The sequence below is a fragment of the Labrus bergylta genome, chromosome 20 (assembly GCF_963930695.1).
Source record: "Labrus bergylta chromosome 20, fLabBer1.1, whole genome shotgun sequence".
In the NCBI taxonomy this organism is placed as follows: domain Eukaryota; kingdom Metazoa; phylum Chordata; class Actinopteri; order Labriformes; family Labridae; genus Labrus; species Labrus bergylta.
The window spans coordinates 9,730,126-9,754,642 of NC_089214.1; the positions used below are offsets into that span (position 1 = coordinate 9,730,126).

The window sequence follows — 24,517 nt, forward strand, 5'->3', positions numbered from 1 at the left end:
TTGATTGATTGATTGATTGATTGATTGATTAAGGTATCAAATCAAATTTCATACCAAAAAAGGAAAACACAAAACTTTGTGTAATTCATCATACAGTAGTTACCTCATAATGAAACAGTATGTGTTTGGGTTTGTGGAAATAGAAACGGAGTGAGACGTCGTCTCTCTTCTCCGGGATAATTTTTTTCGATAGAACGGCCAAATGAATGAATTATTCCTTAAGACGGTTTCTTTCATTGAATAATTGACAGGAAATAAATTCTTATCATCAATTATACCTCATCACGGGTTAGTGTACATCTAGGTGTAAGTCTAATTAGCTTATCTTACCTGTGAGTGTTTTGGGGTCAAGAGACATGAAGAGGTGAGTGAGGCACTATTAAAGCTTTTACTTAAAATGATGTATTCGCTGATTTTATTGTAGATTTTTTTTTCTTCAGGTGTCTGTCAGGTTTTTATTGGTCTTTATGAATTGTACAACGGTAATGTTTAAAAAATAAATAAAAATACATGAACAACATAAAGATTTAATGGCCATTATCAGCCTCAAGAGTGCAAAGTTGTCAATTCAACATATTCACAGTATTTCAGTCAGTAGTATTTATTAAAGAACGGGATCAAATGGCAGCATCTTATTTGATAAAACCTGTAACTATCTGTCAGTGTAACATATGGCTCTCTGTGTTGGTGCAGGACCAGTGGAGGTGTACATCAGTCCATGTTTTTCCTTGAGCTTCCAGACCTGAAGAAGCTCTGCTGTGTCAGTCTGACTCTGCAGGAGGAAGGCGAGGAGCCCAGGAGCAAACAGATCAAGACCTGCAGGTGACAGCCAAAGGAGGAAACTCTTAACATGTGCCCTAAAATAATTAATTAAAGGAACACAAAGGCTTTTCTTTGCTTACAATACAGCCGACTCCCCTTTCAAAAACTGTCATTTCACTTTGTAGAACAGGGGTTGCTGTTCTACCACTGCTTAACAATCCCAAATTATCCTCATGTTGACCCTTCATGTTGTCACACTGTGAAACCTATAGAATAATGTTGCATGATTTGTGGCTCAAAATAACCCTTATTTATCTTATACTGGCGGTAGTAGAAAAAAACAAACTAATTTCAGCCTCTGCCTGAAATGGTTAGTTTCAGCTGCTGTCTCTTTAAGGCCCCAATCCAGTGCCTACTTTCTTCTGATTGGCCAGTTTTCTGAAGCCTTCCTTCCGGATGGCAAAACACTTATGATCTGAAAATTGCCCATATTTAGTATGGCCATCCAGCATTGTAGCACCATATGTGAGTTAAAATGGAAATCAGCCTAACAGGTTAACATTAAATGTAATCTTTTTTCTGTTGTTTTGTGGTACAAAATTATTCTTTTGGATCCAAACTAACCATCTAAACATTAAAGTAGCACAATAACAGAAATGCACGTACAGATCCAGGCAGCAATAGACCAACAACTCCTTCGCTATGTGAGCTAGAATTGCTTTTTTTGTCAGAGGAGTCTGGTGGCTTTGAAGGGAGTGATGGAACAGCTGTTTCTGGTTAAATACAGACTTGACAGAAGGGATTTCTTAAAAGTTGTTACCATTGTAACTTAACTATACTATAAGTTAAGAGTTCCAAATATGTATAGCCCATGATGCCCATAATTATGGAAAAAAAGAATGAAATAGATTTAAACTTTTGAAAGAAAAGTAACATTTTTCACTGAGGTGAATGTGGTGTAAAAGTCCTGGACAGATGTGAAGATTTGAAGGGGACTTTTGAAGCATTGGAAGAGTTTATTCAAAGATGAGAGCTTGACTTGAGGTTTAACCAGCTCTAGTATTATTTAGAATGATATTGGTCTTTGTCCGTGTCTGTGTTGAACACAAAATCAAGTTTGACTATATCCTGAACTTGAACTCAGCATTCCTGTGCTTGTGCCCTTGACCTCTCTGTGTTTGTCCACAGAGAGTTGGTGCTGCTGTACTCTGATGTGGTGGCCTCCCCCGCTCTGGACTCCTTCACTGAGATAACAGCGGTCATGGCTGTAAGAAACACACACACACACACACACACACACACACACACACACACACACACACACACACACACACACACACACACACACACACACACACACACACACACACACTAGGGGTGTGACAAAGTATTTATACCTATAATGTCATCAGTACTTAATGAGTCCTTGTGGTGATGCTTATAACATTAATTGACGTGTGCAGAAGTTAATCGGCTGAAGAAGAAGTTGACCATTGGATTAGACTAGAAGTAGACAACTTTTAAAATAAAGTCACAAAAAAAAAAGCTGCTCCAACTCCAACGAGAGAATAGGAGGAGGATGAACTCCATCAAACAGAGAGAGTTTTACTCACCTGTGATAGGTGAACTTTCAGGGCATGTAGTCCTACTATACCTAATCTACATGAGCTACTCTCTTGAAGTATTTATGGATTTATTCAGTCATGTATACATTTGTAATTATGAGAGGGAATTTACCTCCATACAACGTGCTCCATACAGAATGATAACCATCTACAAGCACAGGTATCAAATCAGCCAACCCTCCCCTACTGAAACAAATCCAAATCAATGGATCCCCTGAGGTTTCATTTGGCAGATGGAAGTAACTTTTTAATTTTCCTCAGTCTTACACCACTACTGTTTCAGCTGAGCCTTTACATACCGTCATCTTCACCTCTCCCTGTAGAACACACTGTTTTTTTTTTTTTTGGTATTCACTGTAGTTAAAGATCTGAGGACTTCCTCCACTGCAGGGCTCAGAGACGTGTTCGCGTGCCGACACTTCCCAAGCACAGACACGCAGGCAAAACATAGTTGGTCTAAATTCCAAGCATTCCATGTGTGTTTGTCTACGCACACACACACACACACACACACACACACAAGAAAAAGTCTCATTGTCAGCTCTGTGACATAATAATGCCTCCTTCTCACGCTACTCTCATTCACTGTAATTTATGTTCCTACCTGATCAGTTTATCCTGCCACAGCTGCACTGAGCATGTGCAGCTACCATATGTTGGGATTTGATTTGTTTGGACTGGCAGATTTTTGGTTACTCAAAAGCAATTTTTATGCACCTGAGAGACAGTTATTTCAATATAAAACATGACTGTAGCAGCATTAAACATTTTCATGAGTCTACAATTAGTCTACATTCAGGAAGTCTTTATTACTGTTAATTTCATCTGATGTGAACAAATCCATTCAGCACCTTTGAATAATAAATGCTTTGAAATAACAGCCTCCTCTTTCCTCATGTTGTCTCTTTTCTCTGCAGGTCCCGTTTTACCAAAAAGGCATCCTGCAGGTGTTTGGAAGAAGACGCAGTCTGAAGGTTGGAAGAAATGACGAATAAATGGAGTTTGAGTTTTTGATTCAGACTCAAATATAAGATTTTAAACCAGTGGATTGTGTGTGTGTGTGTGTGTGTGTATGTGTGTGTGTGTGTGTGTGTGTGTGTGTGTGTGTGTGTGTGTAGCTGGGCTCTCCTCAGCGTGTGTTTCCAGGAGTCCTGCAGGCCTGTCTGTCCTACTCTCTGGTCACAAGACTGGCTCCCAGGTGGAATAAAGCAGGACTCTACCTTGTCAGCGGTATGTGTGTGTTCATGTTGTCTAAACCTGCTGCATGCAAACATTTACATTTTTGTGGTGTTTCATATTTGGGGAAATAGATTGTCAAAACTGAGAACTTGATGTTACATTTGAAGTCCTCACTGATACTTCTTTCTTGCTTTAAGACATGGAGCCCTATATGAAGGCGTAAAGCATGTTGTCTAAAGCATGAGGCGTAAAGTACATTTTGGGTGTGTTTGACTACATTTTGTTCGTAACGTGATGCTCATTCTAAGACTCTGAGCGCAGAGAGGTGGGAATATACGTCATTTGATTATACATCGGTGTGTTTTAGACGTAACACAAATAGACTTGCTTGGCTGCAGACAGTTTTTTAAACAGTATTTCCTTTGAGTAAAGTAGTTCAGATATTTATGAGTTATGGCGGCTGGGTGATACCAATGAGTTCACATTAATCAGCCGTTCAGAAGCACTGCAGCTTTATATAACAACACTACGATTACCATCTGTTGTCAGTCAAATATTAACAGCTGGTCAGTGTGTTGCAGTAGGCTGTAGGTGTGTGTGTGTGTGTGTGTGTGTGTGTGTGTGTGTGTGTGTGTGTGTGTGTGTGTGTGTTGCAACAGTCAGTAAGGCCTTCACCTTGGACACAGTCGGACATAAAATAGATGTGTGTGTGTGTGTGTGTGTGTGTGTGTTTGTTTGTGTGTGTGTGTGTTTGCTGTAACAAATTGTAGCTGTAAAAAATAACAACATTAACATTTAAGTTTAACGAGTCCAACATTTAAATCTATTTCTTTATCAGAGTTTGAAGGAAAAACATTTAGACAAAAATCTCTTTGTTTTATGATCTTTTGTAACAAAAGCAGTAAGTTTTATTCAAACTTTCCAAACACAAAATAATCCAAACAAACTAACAGGTCAAGGTAGCAGCAGACAATCATCTCCTGTGTTCTGGGGTAAAATACCTGTTTTTATCAATGGAGTCTGGTGTGTTTAGAGAGTGATGTAACAGCTGTTTGTGGTTAAATAAATAAATCATCTTCCTCTGTTACAAAAAGGTCTGTCTCTGTCGGGATCATTTCTTTAATGTCTTCAGACACTTGGACGAACAATCTGAGCCGTCAGGGACACAAACAACAACTTTCAGTGGACACCCTTTGCAGGGATTATATTGCAACCATTACAGCCTGATTCACAACCATAGGCTAAATAAATCTGAGCACTGAGTCAATGAGACCCTAAACTACAGAGAATAAAATAGGGCCCAGGATAAAAAGTAATAGATTTTCCCTTTAAAAGTTGAAAAGTTGAGGTGCTGTTCTTGCAGCTGTGGCTCATGAAATTCTGAAGTTGATATTTATTTTAACGTTGTGTTTTCTTCTCAGGAAGAGACTTTCTGACTGACGGGGGGAGGCTCAACGCTGTCAGTAAGTTTCTCTGTGACTCGTTAATCTCTTGCACTCCTTATCTTTTACAGGTTATTATCAGAGGATGTGTGTTTGTGTTAGTGATTTGATCAAGCAGTATACTCGCTAAGATGTAACGTCCGTTTCCGATTGGCTGCATGTTGGCTGTTTGACGGCTGCCGTGCCTCACTGCTCTGGATCGCACCATCATGGTGTTAACACAGGCCGTGTGTTGTCTGTGTGTTGACTGTGGGACAGCTGCGTCTTCCTAAACTGTATATTTATTTACATTTCTTTTATAAGTTACATTTCCTTGTCTTGAATTCTATTAAATACTATTTCAACCTATCCGGCTGTTTGCAACGTGCATGGATTATTTAGAGCGTCTTTATTCAAGATTCCGTTTTGTACTTATCAGAAAACTATCTCATATACATTATTGACGAGCTCGTAATTTATTTAGAGCAAAAACAACGAATGAATCAGAAGAGGGAGAGTATTGTGTTTGATTGAATTATTTATATAGACTGAATTAAAAGTGATTTATGACTACATGTTTAGAAGTTGTTTTTGTGCCTTATCCAGGGGTGCTTTCAGTTTTCTTTTAAACATGTTTCGAGCGTTAGGCTCATCAATTAACAATCTTACTAACATAATTAACAGGTCCTCACTTTACATAGAGGGCAAAACATCTCTCCAAGCAGAGAGTGAGAAAAGAAGATGGGGAGAGAGAGAGAGTGATCATACCAGAAGAAACATCACTGTTAACCTGGTGTTTATATATTCATTATTCATTATTCATTATATATTTATTATTATTATTAAGTGTCCTTAAAGGTTAGCCTACCTGTTTCACCGCTTTACTGTAAAATAATAATAATCATAAAACAGGTAGGCTAGCCTTTAAGTAACCAATAAGTTACCTCAGGAGTAACTTGATAAGAAAACAACTGAAGAACTTCAGTTTGAAGATCACTTTGCATTATATCATGTTCTAATAGAAGGTCACTGTATCGCTCTACATATCATTTTACTGCTTATTCTGTCAGCAAAGCTGCTCACTCCGGCAGTGTGAACACTCTGACCTTCCGAGGAGGTTGGGCACATGGAGTCTGAGTGGTCCATGCTGAGGTGATAACTTAAGAACCCGCTGGTTGAGGAAGCAGTCAGGTTGAAGAACGAAGCGCTTGAGGCCTTGGCTTGCTCAGGGTTTCTGGAAGCAGACAGGTATCGGGTGGCTCGGGGGGGGCTGCAGTTCGAGGTTCGGAGTTTGGAGAGGCTGAGGAGAAATACTTTGGGGTGGCCTCAAGGAGGTTCTTGCAAAACCGTCAGGCGACTCAGGAGGGAACGGCAGGGATTGGCTCAGGTCATCCCAGCAGGATTGGAGAACTGCTGACCTGGAATGGGGATATAGCTGAGTGGTTGAAGGAACACTTTGAGGAACTCATAAACCCAACTAACACGTCCTCTGATGAGAAAGCTGATGACCCAGGGGAACCCTCTTTTATATCCTAGGCAGAGGTCGCTGAGGTAGTTAAAAAGCTCCTCAGTCGGGGCGCCGCTAGCATAGTGGTAGGTGCGCGCCCCATGTATGGAGGCTTTGGACCTCTGGGGGAGGCAGCCCAGGTTCCAGTCCGACCTGTGGCTCTGACTCTTATCGACTATCCTATCTCTACAACAAAGGCACCAAAAGCCCAAAAATAATTCTTAATATAAAAAGCTCCTCAGTGGTAGGGCACCGGATGAGACTCGCCCTGAGGTGCTGAAATCACCATTCATCTGATCTGAAACCCTATAAGAGATGTTTTCTGTGTGTGTCAGGCATGGAGCTGAGCACCAGTGAGGGACAACTGGGCATCAGTATAGACGCCAACACAGTCCGACTGCCTCCAACCACAGTGAGAGAACAACAACTATTTATTCTCTTACACCCCACATATTGTTATTTTTCTTCAATGAATTTTGTGTATTTTTGATCTTGGGACATGTGTTTACATATTTTGGGGTTGAGTTGACAAAAGTGTTTGTTGATCAAAGTTTGTGCACTAAACCACCAAGTCATTACATCGCTCTTTTCAGAGTCACCAGCCTCCATTGACAAAAACAGTGATTTGACCTTAAGGATTGATGGGTGCCCTGTGCAGGGTCTACTGCTGGCCCGAACTGTTTGTTTGTTTGTGGGTTTTTTTTTTTATGACTTTGCCGTTTTTAAATAGACAAATGAACAAACTAACACATGCAGGCTGCGTTTTATGGATTGATTATCTGTTCTGAAAGGATAAAATCCTAGTTTTCGTTTTGGAGTCTAGTGGATTTGAAGACCAAAATGTGCAATTCATTTTTCAGAAAAAATAACCGACCTCCCCTTTGACTTTTGTCTGCACCTTTCACATTTACATAACTCACAAAGCAAATGTTTGTAGCTCTTGAGAAAATAACCATACTCTTCTTTCCCAGTCCTGTTTAAAGCACTGGATGTTCTTCGACCAGATAATCAGGGTATTTACTGTTTGTGTGTTTACTTTTTGTGCAGCTGCAGGACTTTGACCTCCCCCTGTTAGTGCTGAGGAGGTTCTGCAGTGATCCTGACTCCGTCCTCAACCCCACCTCCACAGGGGGAGCCATCTGGTGTCACGTCCTGCCCAGGTAGGACAGCTCCACCTGCTGGACACAAAGCAAACCATTATCTGTGTGGATTGTTTTTATAATGGATACATATACTTCTCCGATCACTTGATAGTCAGCCTATGTTTGAGGTCACATCCTGCCTCATGTCCTCCCTGATCTCACCACAAGGATCCTTTTCTCCTGTTAGCATGAAGCTTGCACCGCTCAACTTTTGATTTTTGACATTTTCCTATAAAATATTTATGCAGAGTGCAGAGTATGAGGATCATTTAAAACTCTTCAACCTTATTCTTTACTTTACTTCCTCTAACCTTTCCGAAAACAGATTCCACACTCCCCCATAGCTCATCAATCCTCTCTTATCAGTTTGGTTCAAAGGTTATTTTCAATTCTATAACGACCAAATGCAAAATTCTCATCAGACGAGGGATTAAAGACAGGTGATGGGGAAGTCCTTTAATTTATCCTTTAGAATGTGGTCTCCTCTAATTGTATTGAACTAATTATCTGTTTGATTTTGTAATACAAAACAAAACAGGTAATGCTTTTAACAGGAGTCCTCTGTGAAGGGAGGCTGGTGTCTGCTCAGCTGATCGTGCTGTTTTTGATGTTTTTAAGAGCCAAAAATTCTGGGACTTGTTGGGTAAAAACAACCCCAAAGATAAGATGCTTTATTCAGACTGATGAGCCAGAAGCAGTGTGTGTAATACTGACTCTGAGCAGCAGAGGGAGCTGCAGCTCTTTTAAACACAAGGCTGAATCAGAAGCAAAGGCAGTGTTTATTCTCTTTTTTAATACTCTGATGTTAATCTATTATTTCATATATACATGTGTGTGTTTGTGTGTGTGTGTTTTTAGTATGAAGAAAGGTCAGATCATCACCATCAGCCGCCAGTTGCCCAAAGACGGACCTTTCAGGACCTACAGCGACCTGCAGAGTCACTGGAACCACCTGGTACCACACATATTTCTTATTTGTCATTCTTATTCTTATACATTTTTTATTTATTTTTTGCTGCTTATTTAATCATAGCACTGGTCTTTGTGAATAAGAAGGTATTTGCAACAAGGCTTATTTGTATAGAAAGGGGACTATTTGAAAAGTTTGAATATTCCCTAATTTATGTACCGTACATGCGTTTGGACAGGCACACCCTTTGTGTGTGCTTTGTGGATCGCACGCTTTCATTTCCTCTTATTTCTACAGGTTCAGCAGAACAATCCTTTTGTGAATCAGGCCCTAAGTGTGTGTGTGTCTCTGTCTGTGTGTACCTGTGTGTCTGTGTGTGTGTGTGTGTGTGTGTGTGTGTGTGTGTGTGTGTGTGTGTGTGTGTGTGTGTGTGTGTGTGTGTGTGTGTGTGTGTGTGTGTGTGTGTGTGTGTGTGTGTGTGTGTGTGTGTTTTTCAGTACGGTTACAGACTCCCTGAGCTCGCAGACGAAGAGATGGTGTACTGCAGCATCTACTTCAGACTGGTGGGAGAGAGACTCTTCACGTATCCTGAAACACTCAACTCATAACATAAACATTTATTGTTTAATGTGATTAAACTGATCACCTCCAAAATAAGAAAAAAATGTTGACCAAATTTAGAGTAGTCATGAATTATTGTAACGGTTAAATCTGATTTGACAAAAAAAAAAATCCTTCAGACAAGAAATACTATAACCTGCAGGACCTTTTTATTTCTTTGTTTATGTATTTATTCTTTCAAATATTGAAGAAATAAGACGTAATAAATAAGAAAATAATGAGAGTGACTTAAATCAGGACTTCTTTCTTTGAAGTTTATTATTAAAATATAAATCTAATGGAGTTAAAGCTGCAGTGTGTGGGCCTGATGGCTGGAATCGGTCTGCTCTCAGAAGTATTTATGATTTTATGTCGATGTTGTTGCTTTAACGTCCACCCTGAGCAGCTACCCTCTGAGCTGTATCCGCCTTCAGCCTGTGCAGCCCTGCCCTCGCGTCAGCCTGCAGGGGGCGCTGGGCTCCTTCCTGTCTGACGTCAGCGAACGGCTGCAGAGTGTGTGTGGCTTTCCTGCACGACTGACCAACAAACCGTGTTATCGCACTGTCGGACTGTGCACAGCTGCCACAGTAAAGGTACACACTCGTACACACGCACACACACACACACACACACACACACACAAGGAATACATTCAGGAAACAAGCTAAAGTGAATGTGTTTGGGTAGTTTAGTCAGTCAAGCATGTGTGTTAGTGTTATGTTCGCCTCAGACACAGCTGTGTGTATTTTGTTATGTTGAAAAGAAACCGACGGACACTGTGACCATGACTAGCCTCCGTACATGGGGCGCGCAACATACTGTATCTGCTAAGCTATCTGGCACCCCTAAGGAGCTTCTTTTTTTTTTTTTTTTCATATACATGTTGACATTTTGCAGCCTGCCTTTAAAGGTGCTTGTGTGACATGTGGATTTGACTTAGAAAGTCAAAGTCAACTTTACTGTCAATTTCAAAATATGCCAGACATACAGTGGAATCGAAATTGCGTTTGTCTCCGTCCCACGGTGCAATACAACCAAAATAAGGTAAAATAAGATAAATAATATTTACAGTATTAAATTCTAAATTGTGCTAAAGGTACAAAATGGTAAATAAAATAAAATAAATAAAATAAAATTTAAAGAAAAAGTAAACTTGTGCAGTATGTGCAATGTGCAGTAAACTGAGTGTACTTTTGAATAGTTAGCTTCAGAGTTATTAGTCTAGAGTTCTTGGTGGCAAACGGGAGGGGGTTTCAATGTCCAGTGTTTGTGGGGGCAGAGGGGAGGGAAGGAAGAGAGGGGAGAGAGTTAAGCTTCCTGACAGCTTGGTGGAAGAAGCTGTTTCCCAGACTGGTGGAGCCGGCCCGCAGGCTGCGGTACCGTCTCCCCGATTGGCAGGAGGCTGAAGAGGCTGTGTGAGGGGTGGGTGGGGTCACGCACAATGCTGGTTGCTTTGCGGGTGAGGCGGGTACCGTAGAGGTCCAGAAGAGAGGGGAGTGGGACACCGATAATCCGTTCAGCAGCCTTCACTGTGCGCTGCAGGGTCTGCGGTTGGCAGCAGTGCAGCTCCCAAGCCACACAGTGATGCAGCTGGTCAGGATGCTCTCGATGGTGCCTCTGTAGAACGAGCACATGATGGATGGAAGGGGCTCGTGCTCTCTTCAGCTTGCGGAGGAAGTAGAGGCGCTGCTGGGACTTCTTGGCCAGTGATGTGGTGTTGGTTGTCCAGGAGAGATCCTCACTGATGTGAACCCCCAGGAACTTGGTGCTGCTCACTCTCTCCACAGCAGCACCGTCGATGGTCAGTGGGGGTTTAGGAGTGGGGACTCTCCGGAAGTCGACAACAACCTCCTTGGGCTTGTCGACGTTCAGGAAGAGGTTGTTGTCTCTGCACCACGTGGCCAGTTGGCTGACCTCCATCCTGTAGTGCGTCTCATCGTTGTTGGAGATGAGACCAATCACTGTTGTGTCGTCCGCGAACTTCACAATGTGGTTGCTGCTGAAGGATGGAGCGCAGTCGTGGGTCAGCAGCGTGAAGAGCAGGGGGCTGAGCACACAACCCTGGGGGGCCCCCGTGCTCATGATGGTGGTTTTTGACGTGCTGCCGCCGACCCGCACTGTCTGAGGCCTCTCGCTGAGGAAGTCCAGCAGCCAGTTGCACAGGGAAGTGCTGAGCCCCAGCTGGTCCAGTTTGCCGATCAGCTGCTGAGGGATGATGGTGTTGAATGCTGAACTGAAGTCTATGAACAGCATCCTGACGTATGAGTTTTTGGTGTCCAGGTGGGTGAAGGCTGGGTGAACAGCAGAACAGATGGCATCCTCGGTGGATCTGTTACCTCGGTATGTAAACTGGTAGGGGTCCAGGGTGGCGGGGAGGGTGGATTTGATGTGGGCCATGACTAACCTTTCAAAGCACTTCATGGCGATGGGGGTCAGTGCAACGGGTCATTGAAAGTGGATGGTGAGGGCTTCTTTGGAACGGGTATGATGGTGGCGGCTTTGAAGCACGACGGAACAACAGCCTGACTCAGAGAAGCGTTGAAAATGTCTGTGAAGACATCTTTGAGCTCCTCTGCACAGTCCTTCAGCACACGGCCAGGAATGTTGTCTGGACCTGCAGCCTTGCGGGTGTTGATCTTGGAGAAGGTTCTCTTCACGCTGGCTGCAGTCAGGCACATCAGGTCTGGTCGTGGGGAGGGGGGGGTGGTCTTCTGTGGGGGCGTGCTGTTGTGTGCTTCAAACCTGGCAAAGAAGCTGTTGAGGTCGTTCAGCAGAGAGGTGTTGCTGTCACAGGTCTGTGGTTTGGGTTTGTAGTCCGTGATGGTCTGGATACCACGCCACAGGCTCTGATGTCCTTGAAGTGTCCGGTTATTTTTAGTGTGTAGCTGCGTTTGGCTTCCCTGATGCCACGGGACAGGTTGGCCCTCGCTGTTCTCAGGCAGGCTGCGTCCCCAGCTCTGAAGGCGGTGTTCCTGGCCCTCAGTAGCCTGCGTACCTCTCCTGTCAGCCATGGCTTCTGGTTAGCCCGGGTAGTGATGGTTCTGGTGGTGGTGACATCAGCAATGCATTTGCTTATGTAGGAGGTAACAGTGTCAGAATACTCCTCAATGTCTGTGTGGTTGTTGTAGGTGGCTTTCTGCTGAAACATCTCCCAGTCTGTGGTGTCAAAGCAGTTTTGTAGTGCAGCAGAGGCCCCCTCTGGCCACACACATACCTGCTTCAGAACTGGTTTGGTGACTTTAACCCTGGGTCTGTAAGCTGGCATTAGCATTACACTGATATGGTCAGAGTGGCCGATGTGGGGGAGGGGTGAAGCTTTGTAAGCTCCTTTAACTGATGTGTAAATCATGTCCAGAATGTTACCTTCTCTTGTGGGAAAGGTCACGTGTTGGTGGAAGTGGGGTAAAACCGTCTTGAGATTTGCATGGTTAAAATCCCCAGCGATGATGAAAAATCCGTCTGGGTGGGCTGTCTGTTGCTCACTGATGGCGTTGTAAAGTTCCCAAACTCCGCCAGCGGTGAACAGTGTTTACATACCACAGCAGCATCTCGACACCAAGCACCACTGATGTAAACACAGACTCCACCACCTTTCTTCTTTCCTCCTTTAATAAGGATTCTGTCCGAACGGTAGCATGTGAATTGTTCAAGCTGAACGGCGGAGTCTGGGATGCGTTCGTTCAGCCATGTCTCTGTGAAAATGTACGCACAGCCATCCCTCACGTCGTGGTGCGCAACTCTCAGTAGCTCTATATGGTCCATTTTATTGTCCAGAGAACTGACTTTGTTATTGTTACTTTTGCCAAAAAGCCCTACTAGCACCTGGGACTGGAAATTTGATTGTACTTTGGATGGAAACGCAAAATAATTTAATTTCAACTTCCATTAAGTTGATTTCTCCCGAAGTGTTGCATTGCATGATAGACAATCTCAGAACCAATCAGTACTCATCATCTATCATCGTCTGATTTACGATATTTGCCTCTGGGAACACTCTCCATCATTCTGGTTAAACCAGCGGTTGGCATTGAACGACATTCAGGCAAAACTCTCTCCACAACATCCCGCAGTAAGCTAGAGAGCAGCTTCACTCTGTCTCACTTCAGCCGTATGAGCCCTGACCAAAACAGAAAGCAATTTTCCTGTGATTTATTTGCAATTAACAGGAATGAAGTTTTCCGAAATAAAAACATCATGATGCAGATTTGTGAAAAGTCAAAAGTCAAGTTTTGTCAGGTCTGTCGTCAAGAGGAGAAGAAAACAACTGTTTGTTGTCAGGGAATCTCTGATTGGCCTTTAAAAAACACAGCATCAAGCAGATTCCAGTTGAAATGTTTGATCAATGATAAATTGTTAACTGCACTTTAATGCAGATATCTGTTTATAGAGCGAACGAATCGTCATCAAAACACCCCCGATGGGAGCTGGTATTTCCTTAGCGTGGGTTATGTTACTTCTGTCTTTTGCCGTCCACACCGACTGTTTTCTCCTGCACACACCAAAGCCTGCTGATATGATAGGTAATTGGTTAATACAGCTTGGACTACAAATGTAGTACAAACAGTAACCAGAACACTTACCATGTTGAATATCTAGACCTCGTGTACAGATTGTATTCAGTTTCTGTGGTCCATCTACAATAGTAGGCGGTGTGTGTATTCTTTCATGTTCTGTCTTTTCCACACAAACACACACTCACAACACGTACCCTCACAGGCATGATATTTAATGTGCATGTGTGGAGGTTGAAGTTGGAGGAGGGAAAGTGATTAGCGGAGCGTTTCCCACCCTGTAAAACCTTCATGGACAGTTTTATGAGCGTAAAGGTGCGATGCTGAGGAGAAAGAGGAGGAGAAGGGAGGTGCAGAAACCCCCCCCCCCCCCCCTCCCAGAATACTGAGGAGTGTGTTTCATGATACAGATGTCAGCAGGACGGGGAAGGAAATGTGTTTCTTGTTTGTCTCTTTTAAAGAAAAATCAGCCTGAGACACATGGAAAAGCAAATGTTATAAGTCATATAAATGACTGTTTTTGGATAATAAAGGGCAAACTCAGTTTTTAATGGTTTTTAACATTTGTTCATCCTCCCTGAGCGGCTCTGATATTCAGTCCATAGATTAAAAAAATACATTCTGCAGCTGTTAAGTTATTTCTCATCCTCAGAGCTCATTCTGGGCTTTTCTTATTCACAGGGTAAAGCTAAAGTGTATTTTATCAATTTTAAAAACTCTGCACAGTGAAAAATCCCAAAAGATCGATTCAGTGCGCTCAGAGTGCAACTAAAATATTGATGGTGTTCTGCAGAGTTCATTTCCAAAGATACTTTTATGTTGTCGTGGAAGACTTTTTTAGCTTCAGAAGAGTTTAAGCCATCTGTAAAAAAAGAAAACTTCAAGATGAAGTCTGAAATATTACGGCTAAGTTATAAAAGAAAAAAACATATACAGTAGTATATCCAATCCCCGGCTGCCGTCAGTGAGAGCGAGAGAGAGAAAGGTAGAATACCTGATCAATGCAGCACTGGATCAATAACTCCGTGTCATAGAAAGTCAAATCTGTGTTTATGTAGTCTGGTGTGAATAACAATCAGAGCCGGTCGGGGACAAACACAACTTTATCTACAATGCAGCCATTACAGCGTTTTTCACGGTTGCAGACTGAAGCAATGTAGCGGAGCAGCTCAAAAATAATGTTGTACCTTTACACAGAAATGTGAAAAAAATGGAAATAAATAAGAAAATGGCTGTTATGTTGTTAGCCCTAAGGGTTCATATATACTTAGACCAGGGGTTGTAAAACTTTTTCTGTCATGCCATGCAACATTCTTCTTGCGCGGTGATTTGAAAACTGTGGGTTCCTTATCTGCAAAATACTTTTTCTTTTCTTCACTGAGCCTTTGGGTCTCTGTTCAACACAGCAAAAGTCCCGTTGAAAAAAGTTTTCCCTTGCCACTCCGTTATCACAACAGGTGAGCATGCAGAGATGACAGACCTGCTACATTTTAAGGTGTACAGAGTGAGCGAGATCGATCACCTACTAGTTCATTGATCTTAAATGCAGATCTTAAACACCCCCCCTGCCCCAGATGATAATTAAACTGATGATATCATCCTTTTACGGCTACACCGTCAGTCCAAAAAAAAGCTCATGTTTCTAAAGTTGCTGTGAAGAAGGTTTAGTTTCTTCTCTTCTTCTCCTTCAGGTGTTGAATGGTGAGCAGGTGAATCTCACCTCCTCCTGCTCCATCAGGCCTGTCCTCACTCAGCTCCCTCCTCCTCCTCCTCTTCCCCCCCGGCCTCTGAAGCGCTCATTCAGTTCTCAACCTCCAGGCCGAGTGCCTCTCACCCAGCAGGACGGAGTGCAGAGGATTCTGGGTAATGGATGTGGATTCAGGGAGACTGGCAGACTGACACAAAGTCAAGGGTATCAAGAAGATCAACACTGGCCCTCCTCCTCCTCATGTGGTGTTTCCTCCTCTTCTGACTCCTCGAGGCATCAGTCAGCTCCTTCACTCTCCTCCTCTGCCTCTTTTTTCTCAGTTTTCCAGCCAGCCTCCTCCCTCACCTCCTCCTCCTTCACCTCGTCCCCCTCTTTGTTCCCCCCTCTTCCTCCCCCGACTCAAACCCCAGTGCTTCCTCCTCCCAAACTGGTTCCCATCTTCAAGAACAAGTGTCCATCGCGTCGTATCAACGTGGCCCTCCTGAGAGCGCAGAAACAGGGACAGCAGCTGATTGGAGGAGGGGAGGAAAGAGGGCGGGTGACCTTACCTGCTTTTGGGAAGAAGACCCCAACCACGTTTTGTACTTCTTCTTCTTCTTCTTCTTCTTCTTCTGTTTTCTCTTTGTCAGCTTCATCTTGCCCACCTACCATTCCTAGCTTCAAACCTCGCCCTAAACCCAAGAGCAGCGCCTTCCCTCTTCCAGCAGGTTACCCCAAACTCAAACGCCTCCCCAGCCTCAGCCCGGCCTCCAGGTCTAAACCCGCGCTCATCCTCAGTCCAAATCCAGAAATCCAGTACGAAGCCAAGTCCAGCAACATAACCGAAAAGATGGCAAGTTTAGAAAGCAACACTGCAGCTATGTCAAGAGGAAAGGTGCAGGAACAAGCATCAAAACAACCTTCAGCTGCTCCACCTGAGCCTCCTCGACTGCTGACAGCTGCAGAAATCTCAAACAGCAGCACAACAGTGAGTCCAGTTGACCTAATTCTGATTCGTTATAAATGTTAAGAGGTTTTTTTTTTTTTTTTTCCCATCATTTATCTTGTGTCTCTTCATTTAGGTCTTTATAATGATAGGTTGTCTGTGAGTTAGATTATTGGAACATTTTGGTAGAAGAAGGTCTTTTTTTTTTTCAGCTAATAGGATAAATGTTGTTTCGTCAGAGTTAAGACACAGCTGCAAAATGTTTTATTTCTTTATTCCTTATTATTTCCTTTAAGCAGGAACTTTTGATCATCCCAAGCAGTTATCATGTGAAGCTATGTGCTAACTGACCTGCTTTGTTCTTGTGTTTTTCAGGGAGTTGTGTTTGAGTCAAAGCCGAAGAAATCCAAATCTTTGCTTCGAGTTACAGATGTGGAGAAAATGGCCAGGAGCAACCAGGTGAGGGGAGAGGGTAGACTTTACACCTCCGTTGGGTTTGGGTTTGGGGCTCTTAAAGCACACATAATACTCTTTACATTAACTCAGTTGAGCAGTAGGGCAAGCCCATTAACCGGAGCTGCAGCCCCAGCTAGTGGCGGGTGGCAACATTACAGCTTAGACACAACATTTAACCGGTACTGTGGGCCTGAATTAATTATTTTAACCAAACAATAATTCAGATGATGACGACTAAACAAGATGACTGCGTTCAAACATTTTGTCCAGGGGCTCCCAAACTTTCAGCTCGTGACCCCAGAAATAAGGGTGCCAGGGACTGGGCATCCCCACTGTTGACATTTTTGTAAATATTTTTTACAATTAAGGGGGAGATATATCATTTTAAATGATCTAAAATTGTTAGTTTAGTTAGTTTTTATGAAAGGCGTCTTGCAGCCCCCTGTCTTGGTGGCTCGCAACTCCTCGGGGTCCAGACCCTCACCTCGGGATGACACTGATTTAATCATCTATGCATGTCCCTTTATGGCTACCGTACAGAGGATAAGCCCTTCTGATTTAGGCAGCATCATGATTTTTTCCCTTGCGTGAACCTAAAGCAGAAACTGACAACAAATTGTTTTAACCCAATAAATTTAACTTTCTATGTCCAGAAAGCTAAACAGTCCAGGTGATGTCCTGTATGCATCAACTGCACGTGTGAACACATCTGTGGTTTAGGATTAAGAAAGTGTGTTAGTGTTTCTTCACCCTTGTCTGTGTTTAAATCAAACTACAATCCCAGAAATATCCCTTTGTGTTGTTTCTGTGTGTGTAATAAAGCTTGGAGCCTAAAGGGGACACTCCAGTTGTTTTGTTTATGATATTAAAGTGAAAGAAAGTAAAAGTCCTGGCACTTTGTTTCAGAGAAAAAAGAGACTTTAAAGTGATGAATCTCCTATGCGTCCACTCGTACAGCTTCAGCCTCCTCATAAACATCCTGAAGGAGGACGACATACATTAACGTGATGTATTAAAGCGTGTTAGTGTGATGGATGGCACACACACGGCTCCCTCTCCTTACAAACATCCTTCCTCAGGAGGGTGAGGACTGCTAAAGTGATGAATGGGTCAGGAGGAGCTGCGAGCCCACAGGGAGCACAGAACATTAATAACAACATTCATCAGTTTTACGGCTCCAACCTGCAAGTTTTCAAGAACAATATATCAGCTACCCTTTCTCTTTTACTTTTATTTACACAGCTTCAACAGCAGGCACTTTGTTCTCCGGCATTTTTAACTCTGTTCTCAATATATAAATATTATTCTACTTATCCTGGAGCTTTTCAGAACAACCAAAACACACAAAATAATACTCCTGAGTCAAACAAACCATTTATCTCTGTGTAAATATAAAATCATTTCTTTCCCAAACATTCCCTCATATAACCTCAGTGAGGGATTATTCTCAACATTGACTTGTTTTTGTCTATGTTCGATGCGTAATGCAAAATAAATACTCACCAGTTTCTCATCTTCCATGACTCATCGGCAAGAAAAGTCTGTCTGATTGATATCATGCTAGTGCAGCTCTTTTCAGATTGCACCGTGAACTAACTGCTGTGCGTGCATGCATGTGTCTAACCTGTCCGTAAACATTCAAGGAATGTTACCTTGTTAACTTGTCCTGTTGCTGCTTAACAATGTGGCCATATATGTGGGCTGTTAAAGGAGCAGATGTGTACAGTGTAGTGTATTGTAAGGAGACATGTAGTAGAAGATGGTTACTCTTCAGGTCGGGACCATTGACTCTATATTGAAAAGGACAGCGCATCTCATTCTCCTTCCGTTTTGAAGCCAGAATAGTCCTGCGACAGGCTGACAGATTGTGCTGGTGACACAATTTAGAACCAAGACATGTGCAGAAGGGAGCTGCCTGATCGAACCACAGAATTGATGCCACGCCCCTTCAGCTAATCGCAGCACACATTTAACTTATCAATAAAACTTTAAAGGAACCCTCAAGTGGGTACAGTCCACAGCAGATCAGATTCTGGTGTCTGTCTGAAGCAGAGACTCTCCCAGTAGTCTGTTGCTCTCTCCATCTCAACATGTAGTCAGTCGTCTGGACAGGTAGCTAAAGGTACTAAGGAACATTTTTAGAAATGGTCAGATATGGTTGAATGGTTGTAAATTCAATGTATGCCCCCCTGAACTCTCTTCTACTGCTGTCTCTAGGGATGAGTGCAATTGACCGGCTTAACGATTTAAGTTGGCATCATCACTAGTCAGCCCCAGAAATACATGCTTTTTTAAAACGTGGGCCAACAATGCCAGTTAAAGGTTGTGTCTAAGCTGCAACACAGCCTCCTGCCAACTGTTGTAGCTTCGGTTAATGGGCCTGCTCTCCTCACTCTACAGCCTGGATGTAAACCAGCATAATGTTCGGTTGGTTTCTCATAAGAGTGGAACGTTTTAGCAGTATTGTGATCTAGAAATGGAGATAAAGTGTCAGGGTAAACTGGTGAGTCGTGCATATGACACAACTGAAATACACACAAAGGTGAGACTTCACCCAAGTTTTATATTGACAATTGTGAATGCTCCGTCCAGATTTAACTTGAGCACATAAATCATGAGTTTGGTGGTTAACGATGAAGTCGTACGGTGTGAGCTGACATTCCACCACCACTTCTATACAGTCGTACAGAGTACGCCGGGCTTTAGGTGACATGTTTTATTTGACATCACAGTTTCTCGTCCCATTATTTTTCTTTTCTTTTTCACCACCGTCACTATGTATGAACTCTACATCCCTGCATATTGTTTCTTTTGTGCCTCTCTCTTCATATTTTCTCTTTTCTCTCTCCAGTTGTTTAAGCTGAACTCTGCGACCCTGCTGGCCTGGTTAAAAGTCAGAGGAGCGACTGTCAGTGCCAAACACAAGAAGGAGGAGCTGATGCTGAAGGTCATGGGCTGTCTTGCCGAGGCTTGAGACCCACACACACACACACTAACACACGCACACACATGCAACCACACTCTGCCCATATCGACTTAATCTACTTACTCTGGAGCATTAATGCTGCTCTAAGCTACTTGATTCAAGATTTGATGTTAAAAGAGAAGCTGCAACAAAAGAGCACTTTCATCCTCGCTAATTGAGATGCTGAAGATTTGCCCAAATTCTAATCTTGTGTTAGATGAAGTCGCTTTGGAGTCCTATAAAGTGAAATACAGACTTCATAAGATTTTTTGCTTTTGTTTGATCAAATTGTTAAGATCTGTGAAAGTGTATGTTGTTCATTCACAAAACGTTTAAGAAAACGTTCTTTTCATTGAAGGAATTCTGTGTTTGTTTTCCTTCTTTCTTTTAAAAAACTTAAAACTTCTACCCTAAAGGGGAATTGTTTTTTATGGCCCCCTTTTCAACATATTTTTGGCTCTGAAGACCTTGTAGGTACATCATTTTTCAAAGTTCAGATTGTTATTCTAAGTGTCTACAGCCTGTTTGACTGCTGCAGGTAGAATCCGCCTACCGGAGCAAAATCAAAAAGACTTTTTGTTCCTATAAATTATTTATAACCCCAAATATGTTGAATATAAAAGGCCAAAGATGCACAGACACTGGAGTTGGCTGTAAATAAGTTCTCTACCTCCGATGTTTCAGTTGTTAAAGTCACACTGAAGGTTTGAAAATAGGAAAGTTTTGTTCTGATTCATTGAAGGTGAAAAGATGTATATTTGAACAGAAAATATTCTCTGTTGTGAATTCTTCCACCAATATTTATTATACTTATTTAAAAATTATTAATACAAAAACCTATGAGCTGTTGTTCAAAAGTATATTAAAATATATTTATTTATAAAAAAAATGTTGAGAAATTGTAGTGTATTTTTCATGGTTTCAAGTCTCGTATATTTCATATAAATTAGTGAAGAAAAATGAGAAAGACGGGCTGCCCTCTGTGTATGTGTGTGTGTGTGGACTCAACAAATCTGTCTCTTCCTGGGAACGAGGGTAAAACAACTAAACTTTCTCTGTGAAAACATTCAGAGCTCAGATGATTGGGATCTTTCACTATTTGGTTATAACGACAGAGCTGAGAGATTTTCTCAGTGTAAACAAAGAAATTCTTTGGACTCTGTTTAATGAGACAGGCACTTCTCATGGTATCAGACACGTTATATAATTTAAATCTATAATAACATACTTTGAGTCCTTCTAGGCTTGCTGGAGAGAGAGATGTGAGGTTGTGTTAGGATATAGGCTTTCAGATGTGAATCAGGGGCTTTTTAAATTAATGTTAGTCAGGTATAAAAAAAAATCAGTTTAAAGCTGTGATTGTTGTTGCATTTTAAAAATATGGAAGTTTCACGTTGCAGTGTTACTTTTAATCACTTCCTCTTTAAAAGTCGCTTGTTAAATAGTTGATTAATAAATGAGTTGATGTGTATGCTGAGGAGTGGGCTGAGGGGGCTTGAAAAAAGTTGATGTATTACCCTGTGACATCACCCCCCATAAGAAATCAAATGTTTCCCACAATGCAATTTGATAGCTGCCCCCATCAGGAAACTAAATCCTGAGCTGTGGGAGGCTTTTTACACTACAGGAATTCCTTTATGTTAGACACGTTGAGTGTGCGTGTGTGTGTGTGTGTGTGTGTGTGTGTGTGTGTGTGTGTGTGTGTGTGTGTGTGTGTGTGTGTGTGTCCAATCAGATTCTCTGTAGGTGAAGTCACTGTCAGCTGTCAGGCGTTACATCAATTATTTTGCTGGATATCAACATCTGGCTCCATCCCATGAGTCACATCAAACCTGTGAGAGATCCTTAACACACACACACACACTCACACACACACACTCACACACACACACTCACACGCACGCACACACACACACTCTGTATATATATCAGCTTTCAGCTTGGAGTTGAGTGTTACAGAAACCTCTCTTGTGTTAAGAGGCTCTTTAGGTGGAAAGATTGCACTAAACTGAGTGATCTGGGCTCTAAATCACTTCAAGAGCTCTTCCAATGTTCTGAAACAATCAGGAAATTCTCTGAAGAAACACTGATGAAACTCTAAAGTTTATTATTAGATGATCCCAGTCAACTGATTTACTAGTCAGTCCAACAGAAAGTAAAATCACTGAGTGTGGCTAACGTTAGCAGTGCGAGCACGGCCAGCCTTCAGACATGCCTGCTCCCAAGGAGCCTTCAAAAGATTTAATATAGATTCATTGAATTAATTGAAGTTAAGGTTAGGAAAACATTTTTTTTTTTAGCTGTGAGAGATCTTTGACCAGGAAAATACGTTTTTGTAACCTACACTGTCTAGTTAGTATTTTATGTTTTATTATTATTGTTCTCTGTGGATTTGCTCTTATGAGTGACAACTCAAAGCATTTAGAGCAGTTTATAATGTACGCATTGACAAACCATGAAGGGACGAGAGAAGGAGAAGAAGATGGTAAAATGCAAGCTCAAGAAAATGTGTCTTCAAGATGAAAGTGACGGCTAATGGATGGCAGGGACAATTATTATAAGGTGACCTGCAAGATATTCCAAGTGACTTTAAACTTGGGATAATGGGAATCAAAGCCCACATGAAGTCAAAAAATGTGCAGAATGTTCCTTTGTTTGGGTCTTAAAAAGTCTTCAATTTGATCTTTAAAGAGTGCAGAAACCCTGTTACACTCTTGAGGCACACAAAGAAAAAAAAAAATCAGTCACCAGTTAGTGTTCTGCTGTGGTTTGTTCTGAAGGTCTGGTGCTGGTGGTGGTGGGTGGGGTGTTTCATAAGCTGTGGGATTTATCTTGACTGCCTCCTTTTTTATTGCCTAATTCCTGAATCCTCGAGTGGAGAAGTTGGCGAGCCTGCAGAGAGGAGAGACTCAGTCCAGATCCTGCACAAAGACTCTTTTGTTTCCATGGGACAGAAACCAGGAGAAAGTCAGAGTGATGGATATGAACTAGCTAACTGTCTGTGTGTTGTTGTTTGATTCATAGTGTTTTACCGAGAGTTAGCGGTCAAACTGAAGGTCCTGTTTTCCAAAAGGTTGAACGCTTTAAACCATAAATATCAGTAAAGGTTAATGGGGAGAAGTGCTGCTCGTTAAAAGTTACTCTGATAGAAGAGAGAGCTGCAAATCAGCAGGACAGGAAACAAAAGGAAAGATGTTCACACCTTGAGAACCGAAGAAAACTTTGGTCAGACTTCTTGTTTTTGAAGTGAAGCTCACTACACGAGTACTGCCAATGTGCCCTTGAGCAAGGCACCTAACCCCAAACAGCTCTGCCCCGCTCCCAATGTAGCAGTGTGTGATTTGGATTAGATGGAGGAGAAGAAGAGGAGTGAAGGGAAAGCAAACACTGCTTTATACATTTATAAATGAGGCCTCTTTTCTTGCTTCCTCATTAAGAAGCTTCTGAAGCTTCCTGCACACATGTTGCTAATTGTATGTAAATAGGAATATAAATATGTAAATATATACAAGCAGGTCGGCGTGATATCATAAAACCTTGCAGAAAAGTATCTATAATGAGTGAGAGGCACAGTGAAAACAATAATGAGACCACAGAGTCTCTCTCTCGCTGATAGAAATGTTGAATCTGAAACCGGGTTTTGATTTTAGAAACAAACTCTGCCGTCTGAGAACTGGTTTCTTCCCCTTACTGTCTGTGCTGGACGACGTTTTTTGTTTTATACATGCACGCCTCGCCTCAAAGCTCACATGCTCTGCAGGCTCTGAGCTTCATCACTGATTTTTTAAGCCTTCACTCATCAATGTTTCCTCTATGCATGTGTTGGATGGTCTTCTTTGTCCACACGTAGACTTACATTTTAAAAACAGAGTCTAGGTCAGCTTCCTTCATACCCTCTGACCATCATCTGTCAGAAAGAGTAAAGGGGGGCGCTGATGGTGCATTGGTAAGTCCGCGCGCCCCATGTATGGAGGCTGTAGTCTTCCAAGCGGGCGGCCCGTGGCTCCTTCCCCACATGTCATTCCCCACTCTCTATCCACTGTCCTATCTCTCCATTAAAAGCCCAAAATAAATCTTTAAAAAAAAAAAAAGGAAGAGTACAGGAACGTATAATCTTCAGTCCCAGGAACTTCTCTTCCTGCCTGTTCTAAAAGTTTTGATAGTATGTAGGACGCGATTTCAAAAAAAGTCTGCAGCTCTGTTTATTTGGAACCAATCACAAAAAGACCTGGAACTTAACGAGCTGCTGATTGGATGATTTTTTAAATTACTTGTACATCTGATTGTTGATGTTTTTATTTAATTTGATTTGGACTTTGATCTATTTGAACAAATATTTGCTGTTAATCAACATTTTGCGCTGTTACAGAAGCGTGAATATTTCTTTTCAAAGGATGCTCGTGTGAAAACGGCTTTTTTGCCTCCATGTTTTCTCTCCCTGACTAAATCTGCTGCTTTTGTCCCCTGACATTTCACTCCCAGACGTTCCCCGTGCTTCCTCCAGGCGATGACTTTGTCCCTCTTTTATCCGTGCAGCAGTTTTTCTTTCCCCGGAGACAATCGAGCTGTCCCCACAGGTCTGACACAGATTCATCCTCCTCTTTTCTTCCTCCTCCGTCCTTTTCTCGTCTGTTTACGCACACGAAGAAAAGACAAAAAACGAGGACAAAGGGTTTCCTGACAACCGAGAACAAAGACAGAAATCTCTCGTTTGTTGCTCCTTTCATGCTCACTGTGTGTGTGTCCGTGGACTCCACCTTCTCGTGAAAGTGAACCTGGTGATTTCGGGCCTTCCTGGAAGTTTCC

At 42.3% G+C, this 24,517-nt stretch overlaps 1 protein-coding gene across 1 annotated transcript; it reads left to right on the forward strand.

The window, feature by feature from the left end:
* The first annotated feature begins 356 nt into the window (after positions 1-356).
* On the forward strand, positions 357-20,072 carry LOC114918194 (uncharacterized). Its single transcript, XM_065949155.1, has 14 exons — positions 357-364; positions 664-822; positions 1,951-2,029; positions 3,305-3,361; positions 3,506-3,617; positions 4,988-5,029; positions 6,830-6,906; positions 7,542-7,654; positions 8,495-8,591; positions 9,044-9,129; positions 9,553-9,739; positions 15,349-16,332; positions 16,666-16,749; positions 19,598-20,072. The coding sequence occupies exons 1-14, from the start codon at positions 357-359 to the stop codon at positions 19,718-19,720; spliced, it is 2,208 nt and encodes a 735-aa protein (XP_065805227.1). The 3' UTR covers positions 19,721-20,072.
* The last annotated feature ends 4,445 nt before the right edge of the window (positions 20,073-24,517 follow it).

Bases quoted from the DNA above. Each gene is read 5' to 3' on its own strand.
- LOC114918194 (XM_065949155.1), top strand. The intron at 7,655-8,494 runs GTAGGACAGCTC...GTGTGTTTTTAG, and splicing joins TGGTGTCACGTCCTGCCCAG to TATGAAGAAAGGTCAGATCA. The intron at 16,333-16,665 runs GTGAGTCCAGTT...TGTGTTTTTCAG, and splicing joins TCTCAAACAGCAGCACAACA to GGAGTTGTGTTTGAGTCAAA.